This window comes from Eptatretus burgeri, chromosome 2, assembly GCF_056783735.1.
Source record: "Eptatretus burgeri isolate ZD-2024b chromosome 2, Ebu_testis_v1, whole genome shotgun sequence".
NCBI lineage: Eukaryota > Metazoa > Chordata > Myxini > Myxiniformes > Myxinidae > Eptatretus > Eptatretus burgeri.
This window is the reverse complement of record NC_140962.1, coordinates 143639697-143660804: the sequence shown is the minus strand read 5'-3', so window position 1 is coordinate 143660804 and position 21108 is coordinate 143639697. Positions and strand designations below refer to the sequence as shown.

Sequence of the window (21108 nt, the reverse complement as noted above, 5' to 3'; positions counted from 1 at the left end):
CTCTCTCTCTCTCTCTCTCTCTCTCTCTCTCTCTCTCTCTCTCTCTCTCTCTCTCTCTCTCTCTCTCTCTCTCTCTCTCTCTCTCTCTCTCTCTCTCTCTCTCTCTCTCTCTCTCTCTCTCTCTCTCTCTCTCTCTCTCTCTCTCTCTCTCTCTCTCTCTCTCTCTCTCTCTCTCTCTCTCTCTCTCTCTCTCTCTCTCTCTCTCTCTCTCTCTCTCTCTCTCTCTCTCTCTCTCTCTCTCTCTCTCTCTCTCTCTCTCTCTCTCTCTCTCTCTCTCTCTTTCTCTCTTTCTCTCTTTCTCTCTTTCTATCTTTCTCTCTTTCTCTCTTTCTCTCTTTCTCTCTTTCTCTCTTTCTCTCTTTCTCTCTTTCTCTCTTTCTCTCTTTCTCTCTTTCTCTCTTTCTCTCTTTCTCTCTTTCTCTCTTTCTATCTTTCTATCTTTCTATCTTTCTATCTTTCTCTCTTTCTCTCTTTCTCTCTTTCTCTCTTTCTCTCTTTCTATCTTTCTCTCTTTCTCTCTTTCTCTCTTTCTCTCTTTCTCTCTTTCTCTCTTTCTCTCTTTCTCTCTTTCTCTCTTTCTCTCTTTCTCTCTTTCTCTCTTTCTCTCTTTCTCTCTTTCTCTCTTTCTCTCTTTCTCTCTTTCTCTCTTTCTCTCTTTCTCTCTTTCTCTCTTTCTCTCTTTCTCTCTTTCTCTCTTTCTCTCTTTCTCTCTGTGTCCTTTTTCCTTTTACCTCTATATCCTCCACCTCAAGACATGGTCTCCTCCCACCAAACCCAGGAAGGTAGGGCTTCTTGCCCATTTGTTGTCGTTTCAGGGACGTGCCCCCCCCCCTTTATTGCTGATCTTGAAATATGGAAAACATAGGGAAAATCACATACTGGGGAACTTATTCTTACTTCTGAGGCTAATGAACACTGGACCACCCCTCATGTGGTGATGCCTCACACTTAAGCTCACAGATTCCCTTTGTTACATCAAGATGCTTTCTTCTCATCCAGGGACCAAGCAACTCTACACAATTTTCTCGTAGCGGGACGAACGCATGCCAGGCACTCCTCATAAAGGCTGAAAGCTCCAGTGTAACGGCCTCGGGTGCTCCGCTCGTCCTCATCGACCCGACCAGAACCAAAAGGCTGGCGTCTTACTTCACCATGCGAGCCAAAGTGCCTCAACACAAATTCAATGGCCATGTCGTCCTATTCGGTGTGCGCTCAACCTCCGCTCTTTCCTGTCCAAACAATGCACCTTGTGCCTCCACTCTGATCATGGCTCTCCCAAAATGCCAAGCCAACTCCTTCCTTTTGAAAATGCACCACGCTCATGGTGTGCACACTCTCTCTTGTCCTCTCTCTCTCTCTCTCTCTCTCTCTCTCTCTCTCTCTCTCTCTCTCTCTCTCTCTCTCTCTCTCTCTCTCTCTCTCTCTCTCTCTCTCTCTCTCTCTCTCTCTCTCTCTCTCTCTCTCTCTCTCTCTCTCTCTCTCTCTCTCTCTCTCTCTCTCTCTCTCTCTCTCTCTCTCTCTCTCTCTCTCTCTCTCTCTCTCTCTCTCTCTCTCTCTCTCTCTCTCTCTCTCTCTCTCTCTCTCTCCCCCTGTGTGGTCCTTTTTCCTTTTACCTCTATATCCTCCACCTCAAGACATGGTCTCCTCCCAGGAAGGTAGGGCTTCCTGCCCATTTGTTGTCGTTTCAGGGACGTGCCCCCCCCCCTCTTTATTGCCGATCTTGAAATATGGAAAACATAGGGAAAATCACATACTGGGGAACTTATTCTTACTCCTGAGGCTAATGAACACTGGACCACCCCTCGTGTGGTGATGCGTCACACTTAAGCTCACAGATTCCCTAACTTTGTTACATCAAGATGCTTTCTTCTCATCCACGGACCAAGCAACTCTACACAATGCTAAATTCCCTATTAAATCCTTCCATCTACCACCACAACCGTAAATATATATATATATATATATATATATATATATATATATATATATATATATATATATATATATATATATATATATATATATATATATATTACAGACACACACAGCAGATGGGTAAGTAAGCTTGATGTACAACTGTTCAAATCCACACTGGATAATCTGTTGGTTTAGTTTAGTGGAAGACCTTGGATCAGGAGATATGAAAAAAATAACTTCCTCCAACATCTGGTTCCACGATCAATGCCACACTTTGTTTCCACTTTATACCCTCCAGTCTTTAAATTGAAACTGACCCAAGTAAACTTTTATTACAATGTGCAAAATAGGCTGGGCGAGTCCCTTACGAATGTCCACCCTCTTCGAGAGAAGACCATTTGTGACGGCAGACCAATGCTTCTCACTGCGGTGAGCAAAGTGTTACTCCTGTTCACAGTTGTCCTTTTGATTATTATATTATGGGTTTTGCTTCCTCTCTGTTTCACCACCACTTCCTTCTCTTGCAGACATTGTTGCAAAGAGTGGCTGCTGATTACTGTTGCCGTTTCCCAGTTGTTTTACTCTCCTTCCCTTTCCTTTTGAGTGTAAATATTCCATTTGTTCATCTCTGCACTGTGGTTCGCTTTCACAATATTCGTCTGCTCGCCCTTCTTGGATGTACTTTTGCTTTTCGTCTGTTTTTGTCTTTCTCTCCTTTATCTGTTTTTGTCACTGTTACATATGTTGCCTGTTTGTAGCTGTTCTCATGCGCATGTTCATAGCATCCTCTCTGCACTATGTTGTTGTACTTGCCAAACACCAAGCCGTGACCACATTATATCAATTTCGGCTTTCAGTTGTTCATTTTCTTGTGTGGTGGACCACCACGATAACTCGGCATATGTCTTCATCTTTGAGCTCTCTAATTTTGGGTTGGATCTCAAAGCCATTTGGTTGACAGAAAGAGACACTCCATCATGGACGATACCTTTTATTTTGTTGTTTTTTGAAGGGGATGTCTACGTTGGCTTTTGTTTACTTACATTAGTTAAAGGATCCTACAATCTCTTTCCCAATGTTGGCCCTTATTCTGGGAGTTTTTCATCAGCAACTGATGATAACCTTAAGGAGGTATGTGGACCACGAGCGAACTGTGTCGGTGTGTTCGTGCTGTACCAGAAGTAATTGCGCATCCCAGCCGAGTCCGAATCGAGCCGGGTTTAGCTGACAACTTGGGGGGGGGGGGACTTTGTTTTCCTGTCACATGAAGTGAAATAATTGCAGTATTTTGCGAGTGTACGTGATAGAAATGTGTGTTCGGATGTGATACGCCTAAAGAATGGTCATGTTGTTTCTCTTTGTGAGTTTCAAAGCTAAATGTTACTGAAATCGGGAACTGTAAGTCTGTAACTTTTGCCTGTCTAGCTCTGTTAACCGCGAGTACAGGGGGATGTTCTGTAAGCATGCAGCTCGCTTTATCGCTCACCAAGTGACTCACTTGATTCGAAGTGCTCAAGATAGCACAGCAACGGAATGGAGTGCTTGGCTATCATGGTACTCGAGCAAATGCTGTCCAGGCCATCGTTTTCAGTTTTACTCGATCCTCTTGTGACAACTTCCACAAGCTAATTTATTGTGTTAGCGGCTACAGGGTAGGGAGAGGGAAAGAAAGAAAAACTAGAACGGCACTCAGTAGAGTGCATACTTCCACCAGGCTGAACAGTTTACGTTTTGCATCCCACTGATGGGCCGGATCTGGATTCGGACCTGAACCAAAATCAAATCGGTTTGTTCTTGTCACCTCTCCCGTTTCCCCCTAGTTTTGTCTTTTTTCACTCATCCCCCTTGTTTTGTCATAACTCATTTACAACTTTTTTTAAATATCATGCCACACAATATATCGTTTATAGCTCGCCTGTTTGAAGAACAGAGAGCTATAGCGATACCCCCGGCGTGAGCGTCAGCGTGAGCGTGAAAATGTTAAAGTTTTTGGTGCAAGTTATTTTTTCCTTTGTCATGTTTTTATCTACCACATTATTTTTTATACGCCCGATATATATATATATATATATATATATATATATATATATATATATATATATATATATATATATATATATATATATATATATATATATATATATATATATATATATATATATATATATATATATCTTCTTCCTCTTTCGGCTGCTCCCGTTAGGGGTCGTCACAGTGGATCAGCCGTATGATCCGCATAGTGATTTGGCACATGTTTTACGCCGGATGCCCTTCCTGACACAACCCTGGTCGCCTCTTACGACACAGGGATATGGTACACCTATTTTAACCGGGCTATACACCGGCCCAGTATACTGGTACTCATTTCGCCAAGCTCGGAAGGATGACAGGCTGAGTCAACCCCCTGGTGTATTAATTCAGTGGCCCAACGGGGCTTGAACTCAGGACCTATTGGATCCCAAGCCGCTGCCCTAAAGGCCCGGTCACACCTTGACGTTTTAGCCAGCGATGGCAACGTATTAAAATGTATGTAAAACGCTGGCTGACGTTGAACTTTTGATGTTTTTTTTTTAAGGTTCGGACGTATTCATAACGAGTTGGTCGTATGCATAACATATTAGTAATGGACACAGAACGTTTCATTGTGTTATAGATAACTTATACCAACGAATGCTGAACCTGTTGTTGGCCTACACAACCTATGCCCAACGATAGTCTAACTTCGGCATAGCGCATAGCGCATTGCACGCATCGCCGACGATGTCGTGACGTAGCCTATTAAAAGGCTGACGCACAACGATTCGAATCATAACTGCCGTAGAAATGGAAGTGACAACATCGCGGTCACACCTTGGCGATCTTGCCAGCGTATGCCGACCTAAGAAAAATGTGTCTAAAACGTTGGGGGCACGTCAAATACGGTATGAGTAAGTTTGGTATACGTGAGTACAACGCTAAAGTACGCTATCATACGTCGTAGTAAGTAGAGTACGTCAAGAAATTTTAAACATGTTCAAAATTTTACGACATACTCGGCGTATGACACACGTTCCGCATGCGACGGGGATAAGTTTTACACACGATATGCGGACGCTTACACACGTCCACAAAGGCTACTTATAAGCTACTCATAAGTCGAAACACGTCGCGGTAATGTCTTTTTTGCGCGAAAATCGACGTATGTAGACGTATTCAAATGACATCTTCCGGTCGACAAAAAAAAAAAATGAATGTGTTTCTAGCTTATAACTGCCATATAAAGACGTGTTCCCAGCGGTTTTGGGAATTGGTATATAAAAATGGTGTTCATAAAAGGGGAACCCAACAGTGTTTTCGAGTCCTTTTTGAGTCGATGTCCATGTCATCAGTATCAGTATCAGTATTAGTATTAGTATTAGTAGTAGTTTGTTCATGTTGGCAGTAGTAGGTGGGTGTGAGGGGGAGGGTGTGGGTTATGATGGATCGTCCTTGCGTCCGCGTGTCCACGGGTAGGTTCATAGGCTGCCACTCAACGATTTAAATGGCTGCATCTCCACTATTGAAAGCAGACGCTTGCGCTCAACAATTGGATTTTTTTTTACACTCAACGACTTTTAAACGGTACCACTCAGCTAGTTTCATTGTTTACAATGAACGATTTAAATTGCTGTCACTCGCCTTTGTTTTTTTTTTTGTTTGTTTTTTTTCACACATCGAAGTGTGAACATCCTCGTCATGCCGAAGAAAAGTTTGAAGAATGCTGCAAATAAGTGTCCTGGCCGTGGCCGTGGACGCTGACGAAAGGACGATCCATTATACCGACGTCCTTCAGCCTATGAGTAACTTAAAAGTAACGTCTGTCGATGTGTGGCAACGATCGCGTAACGTGCCAACAACACGTTAATCATAGGTTAGAAATAAGTTTCGGGTACGCTAAACATTACCTCGGCGTGTCTCAACTTATGATTAACTTACAAGTAGCATGTGTTGACGTCTGTCAACGATCGCAGACCGTGCATACAACTTGTGGCCAGCGTAGCGGAACGTGTGAGTCATACGCCGGCATACGTCGTGAAATTTCAAGCATGAAAAAATTTGAGGACAACCAAAAAGTACAACGTTTAAAGCCAGCGTACAACGACGTATGGCAGTGTTTTTCAGCGTGCTCTCAATGTTATCAAAACTTACCCATAACGTATTCAACGTGTGCCAGCGTTTTAGAAAAAAAATTCAAAAATCGGCATACGTTGGCTAAAACGTCAAGGTGTGACCGGGCCTTAACCACTGCGCCAACACCAGGCTTTATATATATATATATATATATATATATATATATATATATATATATATATATATATATATATATACATACATATATATATATATATATATATATATATATATATATATATATATATATACATATACACATATATATACATATACACATACACACATATATACATATATACATATACACATATATACATATACACATATATACATATACACATATATACATATACACATATATACATATACACATATATATACATATACACATATATACATATACACATATATATACATATACACATATATACATATACACATATACACATATATACATATACACATATATACATATACACATATATACATATACACATATATACATATACACATACATACATACATACATACATACATACGTCGGGGCGTATTATGTGTCCTCAGTCCGTCCCTCCGTTCCTGTCCGGACTCTAACTCCCAAAGTTTTCAACTTTCACGTTTCATATTTGGTACATAGGTACAGACTCTGGAGACGGTGTGTCGCGACATAAGTTTGTCATCTAAAGTGGTTGCCATGGTAACCAGGATGCTGTTTTCCATATGTTCCTGTCCGCACTCTAACTCCCAAAGTTTTCAACTTTCATGTTTCATATTTGGTACATAGGTACAGACTGTGGAGACGGTGTGTCGCGACATAAGTCCCTCATCTAAAGTGGTTGCCATGGCAACCAGGATGCTGTTTTCCATGTAGTAGCATAATTCTGTATATACCTTCTTGTCCGGGCGTATATTGTGCTCACTTGCGCTCTTGTTACTGATTACAATATACAAATACATATATTGCTTTAAAATTATTTGGATCAGACTTCACTGGAGTGCTTTATAAAAAATATTAATTATTAGACTAGTCTTTTTAAAAACGATTGATGTATAAACAGGCGAGCATTGGGTGGCTTTGACACCAACTCTGGTTGGTCCTATCTCTCAATGGTGAAGAATCAATTAAAAAATTGTCGTATCTCGATCTTCACCAAAATCTTATCAGTTCGTCCTTGTCACACCCCCAACCTGTTCACCAAGTTTCATGCAAATCCATCCAGTTAACTTTTTGAGATGTCCTGCTCACAGACAAACAGGGGTTAAAACATAACCTCTGTCCACCTGTCCACCTTACGTGGCGGAAGTAATAATTAAGCATTTTAGACTATTATGAATTATTGTTCGTATAACTTTTCTAACGACCTCCATACTGTATAATAATTTCCATGAACAAGTGATTAGCTTTCAGAAGAAAAAAAAGAAGAAAACTTGAGAAATTGTCAAAGAGCAAGAGTTGTACTTCCCACCTGAGATGAAAGTTGCTGTCGAGGTTGGAGTGTTTTCAAACAGTTGCCTGTGTGTTCATTTTATTGGAGTGTGTGCGTCGACTTGGCCTTGGGAATCAAAATAATTTTAATTTGGAATGATTTTGTGAAAGATCGTCACAAATTAAATTATTAAACTTTTGCCAAAATGAAAAAGTGTTGTTGACATGTTGTTGAGATTGTTGTCAGGCCCATTTCTGTGCGACTCGAGGCTCATGTTTGTTTTGTATTTATGGCGCAGCTTGTTCTCTCGTTTGCGACGTGATGGTGATCCGTTAGGGGTATCTGTCCAATTGATCGCCCTCATTGCAGCCTGTAACTAAAAGGGCACTCAGTGGAGCACATCCCTCCGCCCGGATTCGTATCTTCATCAAAATCGAATAGATTAAACAAGTTTCTTGAATCAACACTCAACCAACGTGTCCACCAAGTTTCGTACAAATCCGTTCACAACTTACTGAGATATCTCTCAATGGTGAAGAATCATTTGAATATTCATAGCATCCGGATCTTCATCAAAATCAAATCAATTCCTCCTTGTCACATACCCAACCTGGCCTCCAAATTTTATCCGAATCAGTCTGCAACTTTATGAGATAGCATGCACACAAACAGACAGACCTGGGGTGAAAACATAATCTCCGTCCAGCTTACGTGGGTGGAGGTAACGAGGCAGAGCAGAGGTGAGAGTAACTCGTTACGAGTTCTTAAACAACAATTACAGGAGTGTGATTGCATTTTCTTAGTCACGTTTGTTTCTCTTCCTTATTAATTTTCTTCTTGAAAATGTAGTTGTGCTGCTGTTGGATCGTTGAAGTAACTTTGAAAGGAACAACATTGAGAGCAGGACGGCGATTCCTGCCGGACATTGGCAGAACTGCAGTGAACGCCGTCCAATTGTCGGGGAAATTGCTTGTGCTGTGTGTGGCTTGTGTTGATGTTATTTTGGAGTTCTGGGCGTGCTGTTTAGTCACAGCAGCTTGGCAAGCACTCTAAATGGGCCGCCTCGGCATGCACGGGACCTCGTGGTGTAATTCAGTCTGATCTCGGCTCATGTCCAGCAGCATGCCTCACTTCCACTGACTCAGGCCTGGCTCGTAGGGCTCTGAGTCACACGCTGCGGTTTAAGTTCAAGTGAGGACATCAGCGTGGGAAATAATCAAATCAAACTCATTCACATCGAGTTTCATCTTATTGATCACCACCCTTCCGTCTCCGCCCCTCCCCTCCCATCATAATCTCATTCTTCCCACTCGTTCTGCCTTCTCCACACTCCAAATGCTGAAACATATCTTCCCTACAAGCCCCCGAAGGATTCTTCTCTCCCCTTCTCTCTCTCTCTCTCTTGCACGTTTCAAATCACGAAAGCCTTGTGTTGAGTCATTTCCGTTGCATTGATTCAGTTAATCCACACAAGTTTTGTTGACAGGGGCCCCATGTTTTAGGTCCCAAGTCTGTTTTGAAGCGGGCTACGCATCGTTTCAAGCAGGCCCCCTCTCCCCAGACAGCTGCAGGCATGTGAGGTGTGGAAATAAAATTCCAGCACTATTTAGTATCTCCACGCAGCTGGAACAGCTGATGTCAAAGGGTCAGATTCAGGGCCTCAAATTTTGTGGCAGCTGAGGATGAACGTCAGGCACTGCCACTCAGAATCGCTGCCACAAAAAAACTGGATTGTTCCTTTGTTTTCCTTTGTTATTGTGTTGCTTCACAAGCAACATGATCTCAAAGGACCGTGAGTGAACGAATACGATAATGAAGTTCAACAAACAAGCCTGTTTTCTTCTTGGCCACGATTTAGAGCAACGGTGAGTGCGAGGCTGAGCATCAGGTTACAGTTTTAAACAATCTCGTCATTTGATAACATAACCCCCAAAATGTATGTCCCCCATTGCCTCCCTCCTTTTTCTCAACACATATAAAAGGCCATTGTTAGCTCAGTACGGACATTCATGTTTTTGTCTGACGAAGGAGCTTTGCGGTATCATAAAGGAGGCCTCTGCTGCACATGCTGTTTATAGCAACTCGAGGTATCCTGGGGAAAATGGTTCTGCTGCACAATGTCAAGGGGTCAAGTGTCAGTAATTACCTCTGCAACCGAAGCTGGATGGAGGTTGTGGTTTCACCCATGTCTGTCTGTTTATCTGTGAGCAGGATATTTAAAAACGTTGTGGACCAATTTGGATAAAACTCTGGACAGGTTGAGATTAATTTTTTTCGATTTTGGTGAAGATCCAGATCTGGATAATGGAATTTTTAAAGTGCTTCTTCACCATTGAGAGATGGCGCCAAAATCAATGTATCGCATGGTATTTCAAAAACTTGTCGATGGGTGATGACAAAACGTGGTGGATGAATTTGTCAGGTGAAGAGAGCAAATCAATTAGATTTTGGTTCAGGTCTGAATCCCGATGTGGCCCGTTGGTGGGATACAAAACATAAACTGTTCAGCCTCGAGGAGGTGTGCACTCTGCCAAGTGCCATTCTAGTTCCTCAAATAATCGATATCTTCCTTTTTCTATTCTTCTCTTATAAGACCAGTTTTAATGCCTTGCAAGTTGTGTTTGATATTTTATTCATAATGTGAACCATTGTTACAGCCCTTGATATCCATCATGGGTATTTTGTCGTCACCGTCATCACCATCAGCCTGTTTTCATTCCACTGCAGGAGTGAGGCCCACATTAAATCATGCTGGTGGTATTGGCATACTCGCCATGATTGCCAAGTGTTAGTTAGCGAGAAAGTTTGGGCTGGAATTTGTAATTTGTTCAAGGTGCCGGGGACAACTCTCCGATTCACGAAGGACCCTGTGGGATATTTAACGTCCATGAATGACGAGTGCTGATGGACTGTTCCTCAAATTGAAAGTCCATCCAAGGGAAGGTACTTGATGCTGTCCTGCCTGTGAAACACCAGGATGACCTTTTATCGCTGTGTTGAGATTCAAACCGAGGTTAAAGGACTCAGAGGCAAGTGTGCATACCTCGGGGCCATCCTGTCATCTCCATGGGTATTTGGTTCTCTATAAATGAACTTGCTGCTCTCTTTCTGTTGCTAATGTCTTTTCCTTTCTGTCTCCCCAACCCACCACCATTTTATCTACCTTCACTTCATCCCTCCTCGCAATAAGCCTCAGCAGGTTGCTCAACAAGAAGAGCCTGAGGTACGTTACTGCCGCACGCTCTTGTGATCCTTTCCTTCCAAATTATTAATGAATATTTTGAAAATTGTTTTTGCAAACATGTTGTGAAGCACTCATAAAGCTTTTGTCCGCACGATGTCACATGAGCAGTAAGATGCGGCGATTTGTGATGGTTCCAGATTGTTTATTGATAAAGCTGATCACTTGTTGGTCGTACACTTTCAGCCCAAGCCGGTGACAAACTGCCAACCTTTTCTAACCCTCTTTAGGAGCAGCAAGAAGCTTCAAGCCATGAATCGGAAGAAGCGGAAGAAGATAAGTGACGACTTTGCCGCACCACCGTCAACGTCATCGGGGAGAATAGGTTTTGGAAGAAGGAATAGGTCCACCATTGTATATTCCTTGTTGGAGGGTATAGCTAGTTATGTTTGAGCTTCTGTCACTTCAATGCAATTTTTGTGGCCTTCATCACATGTCGCTAATGGAGACAAACACGTCTTTCTTCGGAATTGGTGAAACAGCAGGTGTGAAGAAAGATTAGGGTTTTAAATTTATTTTTTTTTATCCACGATGACATGAGTTGCAGGGATTTTTGTTGGATTTTGTTGTTGTTGAAAGCTTTGGGTCTCTCCTTTTCTTCCTTCTTCCGGCTTTGTGGTCATTTTCACCCCCCCCCCCCTCCTTGTGGTCAAAAACCATCCTTCCCCTCCCTTTGTGGTCAAAAACTAAGGAACCCCTCCCCTCATGAGGGGGTTCCTTGGTTTTTAGTTTTATTGATTAAAGCTCATCAGATATCCTCTCCATTCATTAATGGAGAACGGAATTGCGGAACACGATCAAATCGGTGCAAGTAATGTGATTCGGACCGTTACAATCGTACTGCTTAAATATACTGCCCTTGTGTACACGGATTAAAAAAAAATTAATAAAAATAAAAAGTAATGCAAATAATGAAGGCCTTCAACCAAAAAGGAATTCTAATTCCAGTCGTCAAATCCAACTCGACTCTAATGTTCTACGGCACGAAAGGAGCGGTTGGTGATGAATTGCATGGAACTGCGTTGAGAACTTGCGTGGCACGTGGAATTGCGTGAAACGGAACGCTCCACAACTTGCGCCGGTAGTGATGGTTGGCTCCGTTTTCTTCATCACAAGCCGGTTTTTGTTTGTTTGAGATCAGACCCAAAGAACTCTCATCAATATTATATTTTCCTCTCTGTTTTACAGGACTGTTGTCTTTAGAAATATGAAATTTGCTTGGGGTTGTGATAAGGGTCGCACACATAAACAGCTTTTGTTTTGGTCTCCTCTTCAGACTTTTTTTCTTCTTTTTCTTTGTCGAACCAAAACAAGTTGCTCCACATGCACTTTGGTGTGAGAACCACAAATCATACCTACCTCTGTTTCCTGTCATATCAGTTTATACATTTCTACTGGTCTTTTAAAGAGCTTTTTTAAAATGTATATAATCAGGTTATTTCTTCTTCACTTCACATTGCTGTTTGATAAAGGAGCTGATATTTTGGGAGAGGAGGTGGTTGGGTTTTAACTCCCCTTCCTTACCGGCACTGAAAATATTCCGTCTTTGTTCTGGATTTCCCATTAAGCGACCGTTCTGGTTTGAAATCAAATAAATCCTTGAAGGGATGTTTGAACCCATAATGCAAAAAGCCATTTGTTTCAAACTCGCAATCGTTGACATTTTGTCTCGGCGATGTCACCCACATAAAACCCTCGGAAGCCCGTCTCATTATCATGTTCGATGATTCGGATGCGTACTTTTGTTTCGAGCTCGTCGACCGTTGGCGTACGCTCGTTCTGTCTATCCTCACCCACTCTCCGATTTGTATACCTCATGCAACAAGTGTTTCATCATTTTTTTTATTTCAGCTTTATTCAATCTTTTGGTACAAAATACGTTATCCACTCCCTATCTCCCACACCTCTCCTCCCAAACCCCCAACCACCCCAGCGCTCTCAACCACTTGCAGTGTGACTCCCGATCGATGTTTGCGTCGTCGTTCTTTTTTTGTCGTTTATAATTCTGGAGTTACTTAAACAAGGCAAGGGAGCACTTGCACATATCAGGGATTCTTACCTCCGATGCAAACGCGCAGTTGCTTTTGGGCGTACGCGGGCCCACTGTTTGTCTTCTTTTTGTTGTTTGCTTTTGCAAAATGCATCGTGCAGGGCGATGGTTCGAGTGTTTTCTTCTTTGTGATGAAAAAGTCTGGCCTCCTTCACCCTCATTCTCAACCTCGGACCTCTCGTTCCTTCAGGCCTCAGACTGCTGTGGAACTTTTTTCTTTTTTTTTTTTTACATTCATCTTCAATTTTTCTGTTTTTAAAGCGAGCACGGATGGTTTTGAAGACTGTTGCTTCAACGTGCGACACTTTTGTTGATGTAACAGGTGTACATGGTTTCATGGATAAATTATTTCATTCTGTTTCAGACGTTTATTTTTTTTAATTTCTTTTTATTTTCCCGGTGTGTGAACAGTCTGCAAAAAACCTTTCCGTTGTAAACATTCTGAACCTTTTTTTTTTATGGACAAACTTTAATTCTATTTTCACTTGCAATGTTCAGTGAGCACTGGTTTTTAAGAAAAGAAAAAAAAAAACAACCGAAAAACCTCCCGTTTTCCTGCTTTTTAATTTTATTTTATTTTTGTCATTGACATTAATTACTGGCAGTACTTGCTAATTCAAAAACCGTCCCCCACCTCTGTCTCCTGATGTGCTCAGCTGACAACGAGTATCTGCTTCTTGATTCTGCGAGTTCCTTCGTGGTTCTTCCATTGTCTGTGCTGAAGCAGTATTTCATATTTGGCTTTTGCTGTTTATATTTGATTGTGTATGCAGTGCCTTGCAAACCAGCCGTCATTTCGGGTTAGCCGATTTCGCATGCAATTGCTTTGGTCTGCTTTCGTCAACAAAGTTGACATGAAGTGCAGCCTTGACAGTTCCATTGTCGGAGCTCAAAATATTTGCTTTGTAGTTGTTTTTAAAAGCTTTCGAAAAAACCAAAACGGACACACGCTGAATTATACCCTTGATTTGTGTTACCAACCTAATGGTTGTGTCTGTTTCCTTCAGGCAAGTTTCCATTATGAAGAGTGTGTGCCTCGCTTTATGGTATATTATTCCCCTTGTATATCTGCATGTATTCTGACTCTGCTATCTTTGTACCTGATTATCTTGACTTCACTGCCTCCAGTTCCCATCTTGACGTCGAAAAATTTGAAACTTTTACAAAGGAGTTGTTCATTCCTCGACTGATGATGCACCTCTCTAATTTCCACGCAGCTGTTCTTTTAAAATTTTAACTGAACCAAGTTTTGCCGACCTGGTATCGACATTTTGATTTGGAACACTCCACTTGCCTAGCTGTCCCCAGGAACCAATCTCAGATCTTGAGGAATGCATCTTTCTAAAATAACTCCCTAAGTAAATTAATGCTGCTAAATTTTAGCCCCTTAACCCGGATGGATTTGTTTTAGTGTTGTGGGCCCATCCTGTAAGAGTAGGCCGTGGACATTTTTGGGTTTTTTTTTTTACACGTGAATTACACCCTTTTTGTTGGCAGTTTTGGGATGCTCGTATCTTACTATTGGGTAAAGATGTTAAGCTATAACGTTGATCCCTGGTAATTTTCACCCATGCTTATAAAAGCTTCCCTCAAAATCTGTCCGGTCTTTTGCCTTTTACAAGTGCTAGGCATTGTTTTTTTGCCTTGCTTAATCTTTCAGGAAGTGAGGGTTCACCCCAGTACCTGCACAAATGTTAAAAATGAAAATTCCATTTTTAGATTCATCACTTTTATGTCTAGCTCTGTCCAACCGAGAAGCATGGATCGATGATATCATTTATCTGTGTATGGTCGATGCCAAACAGTGGATCTGCAAGAAAATTTGTTTTAAATAATAGAAGCTCCTCATTCGAGTGGATCGATGACCCTGTCAACTATTACCCCCGGTGTATTGAAACCAGACTTAAGACGCATCACAAAATGGGGCTGCTTTAGATCTGCACCAGATTTCATCTTTCTGGATCAGTTCTTTATGTTGCAGATTTTTTTTTGATTACAGGTGTTTTGTGCATTGTTGTGCACCTGTATCACTGATTGTGTAAAACATTCAGTGCTGAAGCAATAAATATCAGTTCCTTATACAATGTCCATGTAACATCTATGATATTTCAGACATGTGTTACTCTCGTCTATGTATAACAGGCACGTCTATCGTCCTCAAACCAAAAATCCCATCTTCACACACCAACGCCAAAGTGCCTTTCTTTATCATATGGTGCTATGGCAATGACGTAGACAAGAAAAATAGATCAAATTGGAATCAGCTGCGGTCATTAACAGTACTATGTTAAAGTTTTGTGAAACGATGCAAGTCAGAAAGCAGACTTCATGATGCTTTAGACTTGGGTGATGCCATTGCTTATGAATAGACTTGGGTGATGCCACAGGCAGACCGACTGTTGTGTCTCAACAGCTTCCTTTACGTACGGACAGCATGTGATCCATTTGATGGACTTCATCAATCTTCTTGCGTTTGGCAGGTTAGCTGCCAGGATAGCTATCATTTCTTGGAAGCGTGATTGTGTTGCTGATGCAGTGCCCCTCTACCAGTATACACTGGTACTCATTTCACCGACCTCAGAAGGATGACAGGCTGAGTCAACCCTCTGGTGTATTAATTCAGCGGCCAATGGGGCTTGAACTCAGGACCCTAGGATCCCAAGCCAACACCAGGCTACACTTCATCAATGACGTTTTGTGACAAAAGCTTACTCTGCTTACAGTACCTGTGATCACTGAGAGAGAATCATCCCTCAGATGGTGTCTTTGTTCTCCTGGACTTGGTACAGTTTTATTGTGTGTTCTCCAGGGCTTCAACTGGAACATTGAGGACTAGGTATATCCACGGGAGTGACTGTGATAGCCAACTTCCTATCCATCCTCTTTTTGCTCTGTATTATGGGAAAATGAAGAACTGGTGTCTCAGCATTTGTGTGATGTCCGACTGCTTAAAGCATGACTACCACCTGACCACTACCATTATACAGTACCTTCATTTTGACATTACATTCATCATCTGAAGGTATTACCAAACAAAAATTGTAATCTTTTAACAATATGACCGGCAAGCAAGGGAAAGTATGACAAAAACCTTAAGCTATCATCAGAAACATCACGGACTCCAAGCTCAGAAGTATTTTTGAGATCTGATGGCATTAGGAGGGATAGCTGGGCAAGCAACTGGAGATGATCGCATCCTGATGGTTTATCAGATGTCCAGATGGACCAGACAGGATATCAAAGGGATATAACGTTTTTGTAAGTGGAGAACGTGCCCGGAGGATTGCAATCGCATGTGGATTACAATTGTGCTACTCTTGGTCAAGACACTTCTGGCTACTCATTATATCGTGTGGCGAAAGAAATTAGTTGGATCACTGCAGATGACGTCTTCAGTACCGTTTCTCTTGGTGACCTCGTGTCGAGGTCTTTCCAACGCATTCTCGGCTGAAGTCGATGCTCATCAACCCAGCAAATACAGAGCTTGTAGTTTTTTATCGAGAGTGGTTCGTCGGTAACAGTTGAACACAATGGGACAAACATTGTTGTATTTTTAATGTCTAGAAGATTTAAATGCTTTTTGTCTTGGCCATTATATACTCCTAAAGATTGGTGGTTGGTGCCATTTCAGTGCATGAACTGCTCGGACAAGGAGTCCCACCAATGGACTATCTTCCAAGGAGCGTGACTGCAACCAGGCCCTGCTACCAGCATTCCTCAATTGTTGAAATCTTCCTGGCTCTGCTGCCAAGCATTTTTAATTGCTACATTTTGAAATCGTATTTCATAATCAAGCCAAAGGAGCCTGACTGGTGCAATGCATTTCACACCTTGGGCTTTGATGTAAGTTTGCGTTTGCCTTTCGAAGAGCAAGAACAAAACACCAGGCTCATCTGAGATCAACACTTTCATTCCTTATGTCATATAAATTCTGCTGGCAACTCGTCAAAACCGTCTCAGGAACATGTATTTCTTCAGTTCGTCTCTTCCTACCTGTAAATTTGAAGATATACCTGGACCAACAACACGACAACGGATTTTATAGGCATTTGTGCACTCCTTGTCGACACCTGTGCATCACTGGCTGCTCTTCTTACAATGCTCTTCTGTATCTTCTTGGAGGGTTACCTCCCCTCCATATGGAAGGTGGTTTGTACCATTCCTATTCATATGAAGGGTAGTAGGACAGACTCTGCTGATTATGACAAGAAAGCTAAATGCTCTGTCGTCAAAGTAATGGAATCAGTAATCTCAGCAGACTTCAAGGCCTTCCTCCATAACTCGATGGAGTACTGCTCTCCCCTGTGGGTTGGCGCCCCGACTTCACACCATGTACATCTTGATTCCTTGAACATTACCAGCATTTCCGGTCATCCTCCATCCATATTCATCATTTTTTCTGCCCTCATTAACCTTCCCCAAGCCCACCCATTCCTTACCATGTTATTCTGTTTTCTCCTCTCTCTCCCTACTTTTCATTTTTTGTTCCATTTCTCTTTCATCCCCAATTTTCGTTTTCTTTTATTGCTGTATTTGACATGTGTTCATCTTGTTCACCCCCTGTGTTCTCCTCCCACTCCCCTTGATCTCATTCTTCCTCCAAGTGTCCCTCTTATGTCCCTTTACTTTGCTTGTTGGCATGTTTTCCCCTTTCCACCATGTTGTTCTTTGAGCAGTGTCACTGGATGTGTAAGTCTTTGATGCCCTCTGGTGCCCATCCATGGCCACTAAACATTCTGCCAATAGTATTTGCATTCATATTGACTGAAGATAGATTCCGTTCATGTTACGTCAACAATATGTCGTATGGAGCACAGTCCATCTCCTGTTCTTGTGTTGGCAGCCTGAGTCCCTCAAGGCAGTGTTCTGGAACATCCTGTTCCTGATTTCCAGGAATTAACTCTCGGCATCCATGAGAAGGACTTGATATCATTTTGGAGATGACTCTAATATCGTAGAATGTTCTTCACGCCAAAGACAGGCAAACCTCAGCCGCACCCTTGTCCACCAATCTGGAGAAAATAAAATGGTCAATCACCTGTAATATGTCATTCAATGCTTCTGAGTCCCACACACACATTTTCTTTACATAAAGATTACATGGCTAATCATCCAATGCACTTGTGCAATCAACCTCTCAGAGATGTGCTGCAATTTTTGGAGCACCTTCTACAAACAATCTTTTGTTGACCTTGCCTTCACCAATCATGTAACTTCACTGACCTCCAGAGTTGGAAGAGCATCTTGGAATCATTATGCAGAGTGAAATCATATCTTAACCATTGTCAGACCCTGACAGTATTTTTAATTTTTTACAAGATTGCATCCAACCAAAAGTAAACTAGATCTACTCCACTAATTTGAGCAATAAGTAAGAGCAGGCCCCGTCTCAGGCGACGGTTCATCCACTTCACAGCAAGTTTCCTCAGGCCAATAGACCTTAATTATTTCAGAATTAACACTTTAATAATCAGCTGCTTATCAATGCAGAAGCAATAAAGGATTTGGGGCAAAGCAAGAAGTTGTAGATGCCTTTAATTAATCACCGTAACGTTAAAAAATAATCTCGTGACAATAAGGAACTGCTCCACGAAGCTGAAACTCGGTGCAGATGTATAATCGGATCCACATGTTTCTTAACTGTGAGTTTCGAGACACTGGGTGGTGGCCCATGTGGTCAACTATTTACTGCAATGAGGGGAAATTTTAAGCATTCTTTCAACTTGATCTATGTTTTGGCCCCGGCCCTACGTGCTCGCTTTTGAGGAAGTACCTACATCGAAATGTTATGAATCTTCGATGTGTAATTTGACCACCTCCAGAAGAGAAACTTTGAAATGTCTACGACTTGAAAATTACAAAAGATGCACTGTTTGAATTGTCCACCATCCAAGCTCTCGGACTTCTAGAGCACTTTCTTGGAGCTCAGATTAAACTTGCTCGGGATTCAACGTTTCTGCTCAGCACCCCTCCCTGTCTGGTGTTAATGTAAGAACTTCTCAAAACGTCAGTGAAAGGAGGATTCCAGTTACAAGCGCGAAGATTGATGAAACCCCCTAAACATTTGTAATTGGCGGATTCATTTTTGTTTTATTCTACTCATTTACTAATATAACTTAGTTTCAAAAAACAACAACAAAACAATTCATCAATATCTGAGATGGTCAGCTGGCATCCTCGGGAACTTTTGTAAAATTAGTGGAGTTGGCATCCATTGACCCGTTTAGATTATATCTCAGCGGTCAGAAATTCTTTAAAACTTGAAGAGCAAACCATTTTACCAGAAAGCGAGATCTTTGCGTTTGGGGGTTGTCCTAAAGGGTACCTCTCCACCGTCGGAGAGGAGATCTGTCCGATGTTGGGCAAGCTGGAATCTGTAGATGCAAACGGATTGGGCTCCTGAAGTGGTTAGTTTTGTGGTTTGCTTTGGTTAGGCAGGGGGTGGAGGGGGGGGGATGTCCAATAAAAAATAATCAATAAAACGTGCCTTTGATCAGCATACTTGAGCCATCCTCTGCTTTTTCAAACTTTTAACTCTCCTCTTTTGGCTTTAAAGTAAACATCACAGGCCTGGTTCTTTTTGGAACAATGTGAGTTTGATGATGCACATCCATGGAAGCTTGTAAATTTGCAGGTGCCTCTTTAAGCCATGCTTAAGGAATCAAAAACTACGTTTGTAAATTTTATTACCCTAATGGTTTGGTGGTGTTACATGTTGAATGATGACTTGTTGACCTGGTGACCTTGTTACCTGGTGAATTTGAAAAAACAATCGGCAGCTCCCCTTATGAAAAATTTTCTTCATTTACTGTTAACTGTTTTCATGAATGGAAAGATATTACTGCAATGTTCGTTGCATTTTCCACATGTTTCTATTATTTTCTTTTTGCATTCATTCTGTATTCTTTGAAGGTGACATTACTTGTCATAATAAATTTTGATACCTTTCCATTGTTGCATTTGGTTCATTCTGACTTTCCTTGAAGTCCGATGTACACGAAACGAGCTGCCGGGGAGGAAATTGCTTCGCACGTTTCTCTCCGTGGAATGCGTGTCGGACTGCAATTTCATTACGAATTCGGTCTACCGGTTGCATCATCACTCGTGTGTGACCGCAGGTTTCGGTGGCGATCTGGAATTTGTTCAGGGTCTCCACACCGCACTCGCTTTGTAAAAAAAAAAAAAAAATCAAGGGCACGCATAGGAGTGTTTCATTGTTTGGAGTCTTGAGAATGTTTTATTGCCGAAGTTTTGCAATGACTGTTTATTAGAAAGCGATTTGAAACAAATGAGGCTCTTTCAACTTTTTCTTTTTGTTCATCTGTGCACACGTTTCATCGCCGAGAATCTTGTTTTCAAACTTTCCGTACTTTAGAGATGTTGCCTGTTTGGGGATTGTCTCGTTTAACTCTTTTCAAGTATAACATTTTTATTTATTTTATTATTACTCCTTTTTCAATCCTCAACGTCATATTTGTTTTACTCCACTCTTGTGATGTTAAGTTCGTTGCATGTAAACGTTTCTTTTATTTCTGAAGATCACAGCTGGTATGCGTTGCTGGATTTATTAGGTTATTCAATGCTTCAGACTCCTTGCAGTGACCGCCATTGGCCGTGAGAATGATTTTGTGTTTAAGACTGGAAGTTACTGTTAACGTCAAATATCTACGCAGTGTGTGCCAAGAGTGGATCGTGCTCATGGGAGGCTATGCTACCACAGCCTGTCTTGTGAGCAACACCAAAAGTTCATTCGTGCTTTTGATTACATTTTTCATATGTATGATTGTACACGTGCCTTCCAGGATAACCGAGAGGTATTCATACTCACCTTTGAGCTATTGAGCCTGGGTTTTAACCTCGGTTCAGCTATAACCTGTCACCCTGGTGTTTCGCATGCAGGGCGAACCATCAGCCTGTGTGCCGACCCCCGGATAGACGTTTAAGTCGAAGGACCTGTGTGCCAGCACTGGTTTTTGGTGGACATGAAAATATCCCATGGTGTTCGCAAAGATGAGGCAAGTTATGGTCTGCATCCTCAACAAATTCCAAAGTCTCGCCAACCCACGTTTGACAATTATGACGAGTATGTTCATTCCCTCCTCCCCCCCCCCCCCATAATGAGTTGAGGCCTTTGCCATTCAGTTGACTGAAATGAGACCGGTGTGATGATGCGATGTGATGATTGTAAACAATGCAACCAGTTGTACATCCAACGCCCCCTATTGGTGCATCAAATGGAGGTAAATGTTGAGAATATGTAATACTGCTGTAGCCGGTTTTGGCATTGCTCCAGAATGAAGATTTTGATAATTTTCACAAAT

General features: G+C 41.8%; 1 protein-coding gene across 2 annotated transcripts in view; it reads left to right on the top strand.

Annotated features, from left to right (window-relative positions):
* The window catches only part of LOC147033398 (uncharacterized), a 75328-nt gene extending 55592 nt beyond the window's left edge, over window positions 1-19736 (top strand). For both annotated transcript variants that reach the window (XM_085854816.1, XM_085854807.1), the window contains 2 exons: window positions 10687-10719; window positions 10968-19736. In XM_085854816.1, coding sequence (XP_085710942.1) covers window positions 10687-10719; window positions 10968-11021 — 87 coding nt within the window. In that variant the 3' untranslated portion in view covers window positions 11022-19736. The remainder of the gene's footprint in view (window positions 1-10686; window positions 10720-10967) is intronic.
* Window positions 19737-21108: the final 1372 nt, after the last annotated feature.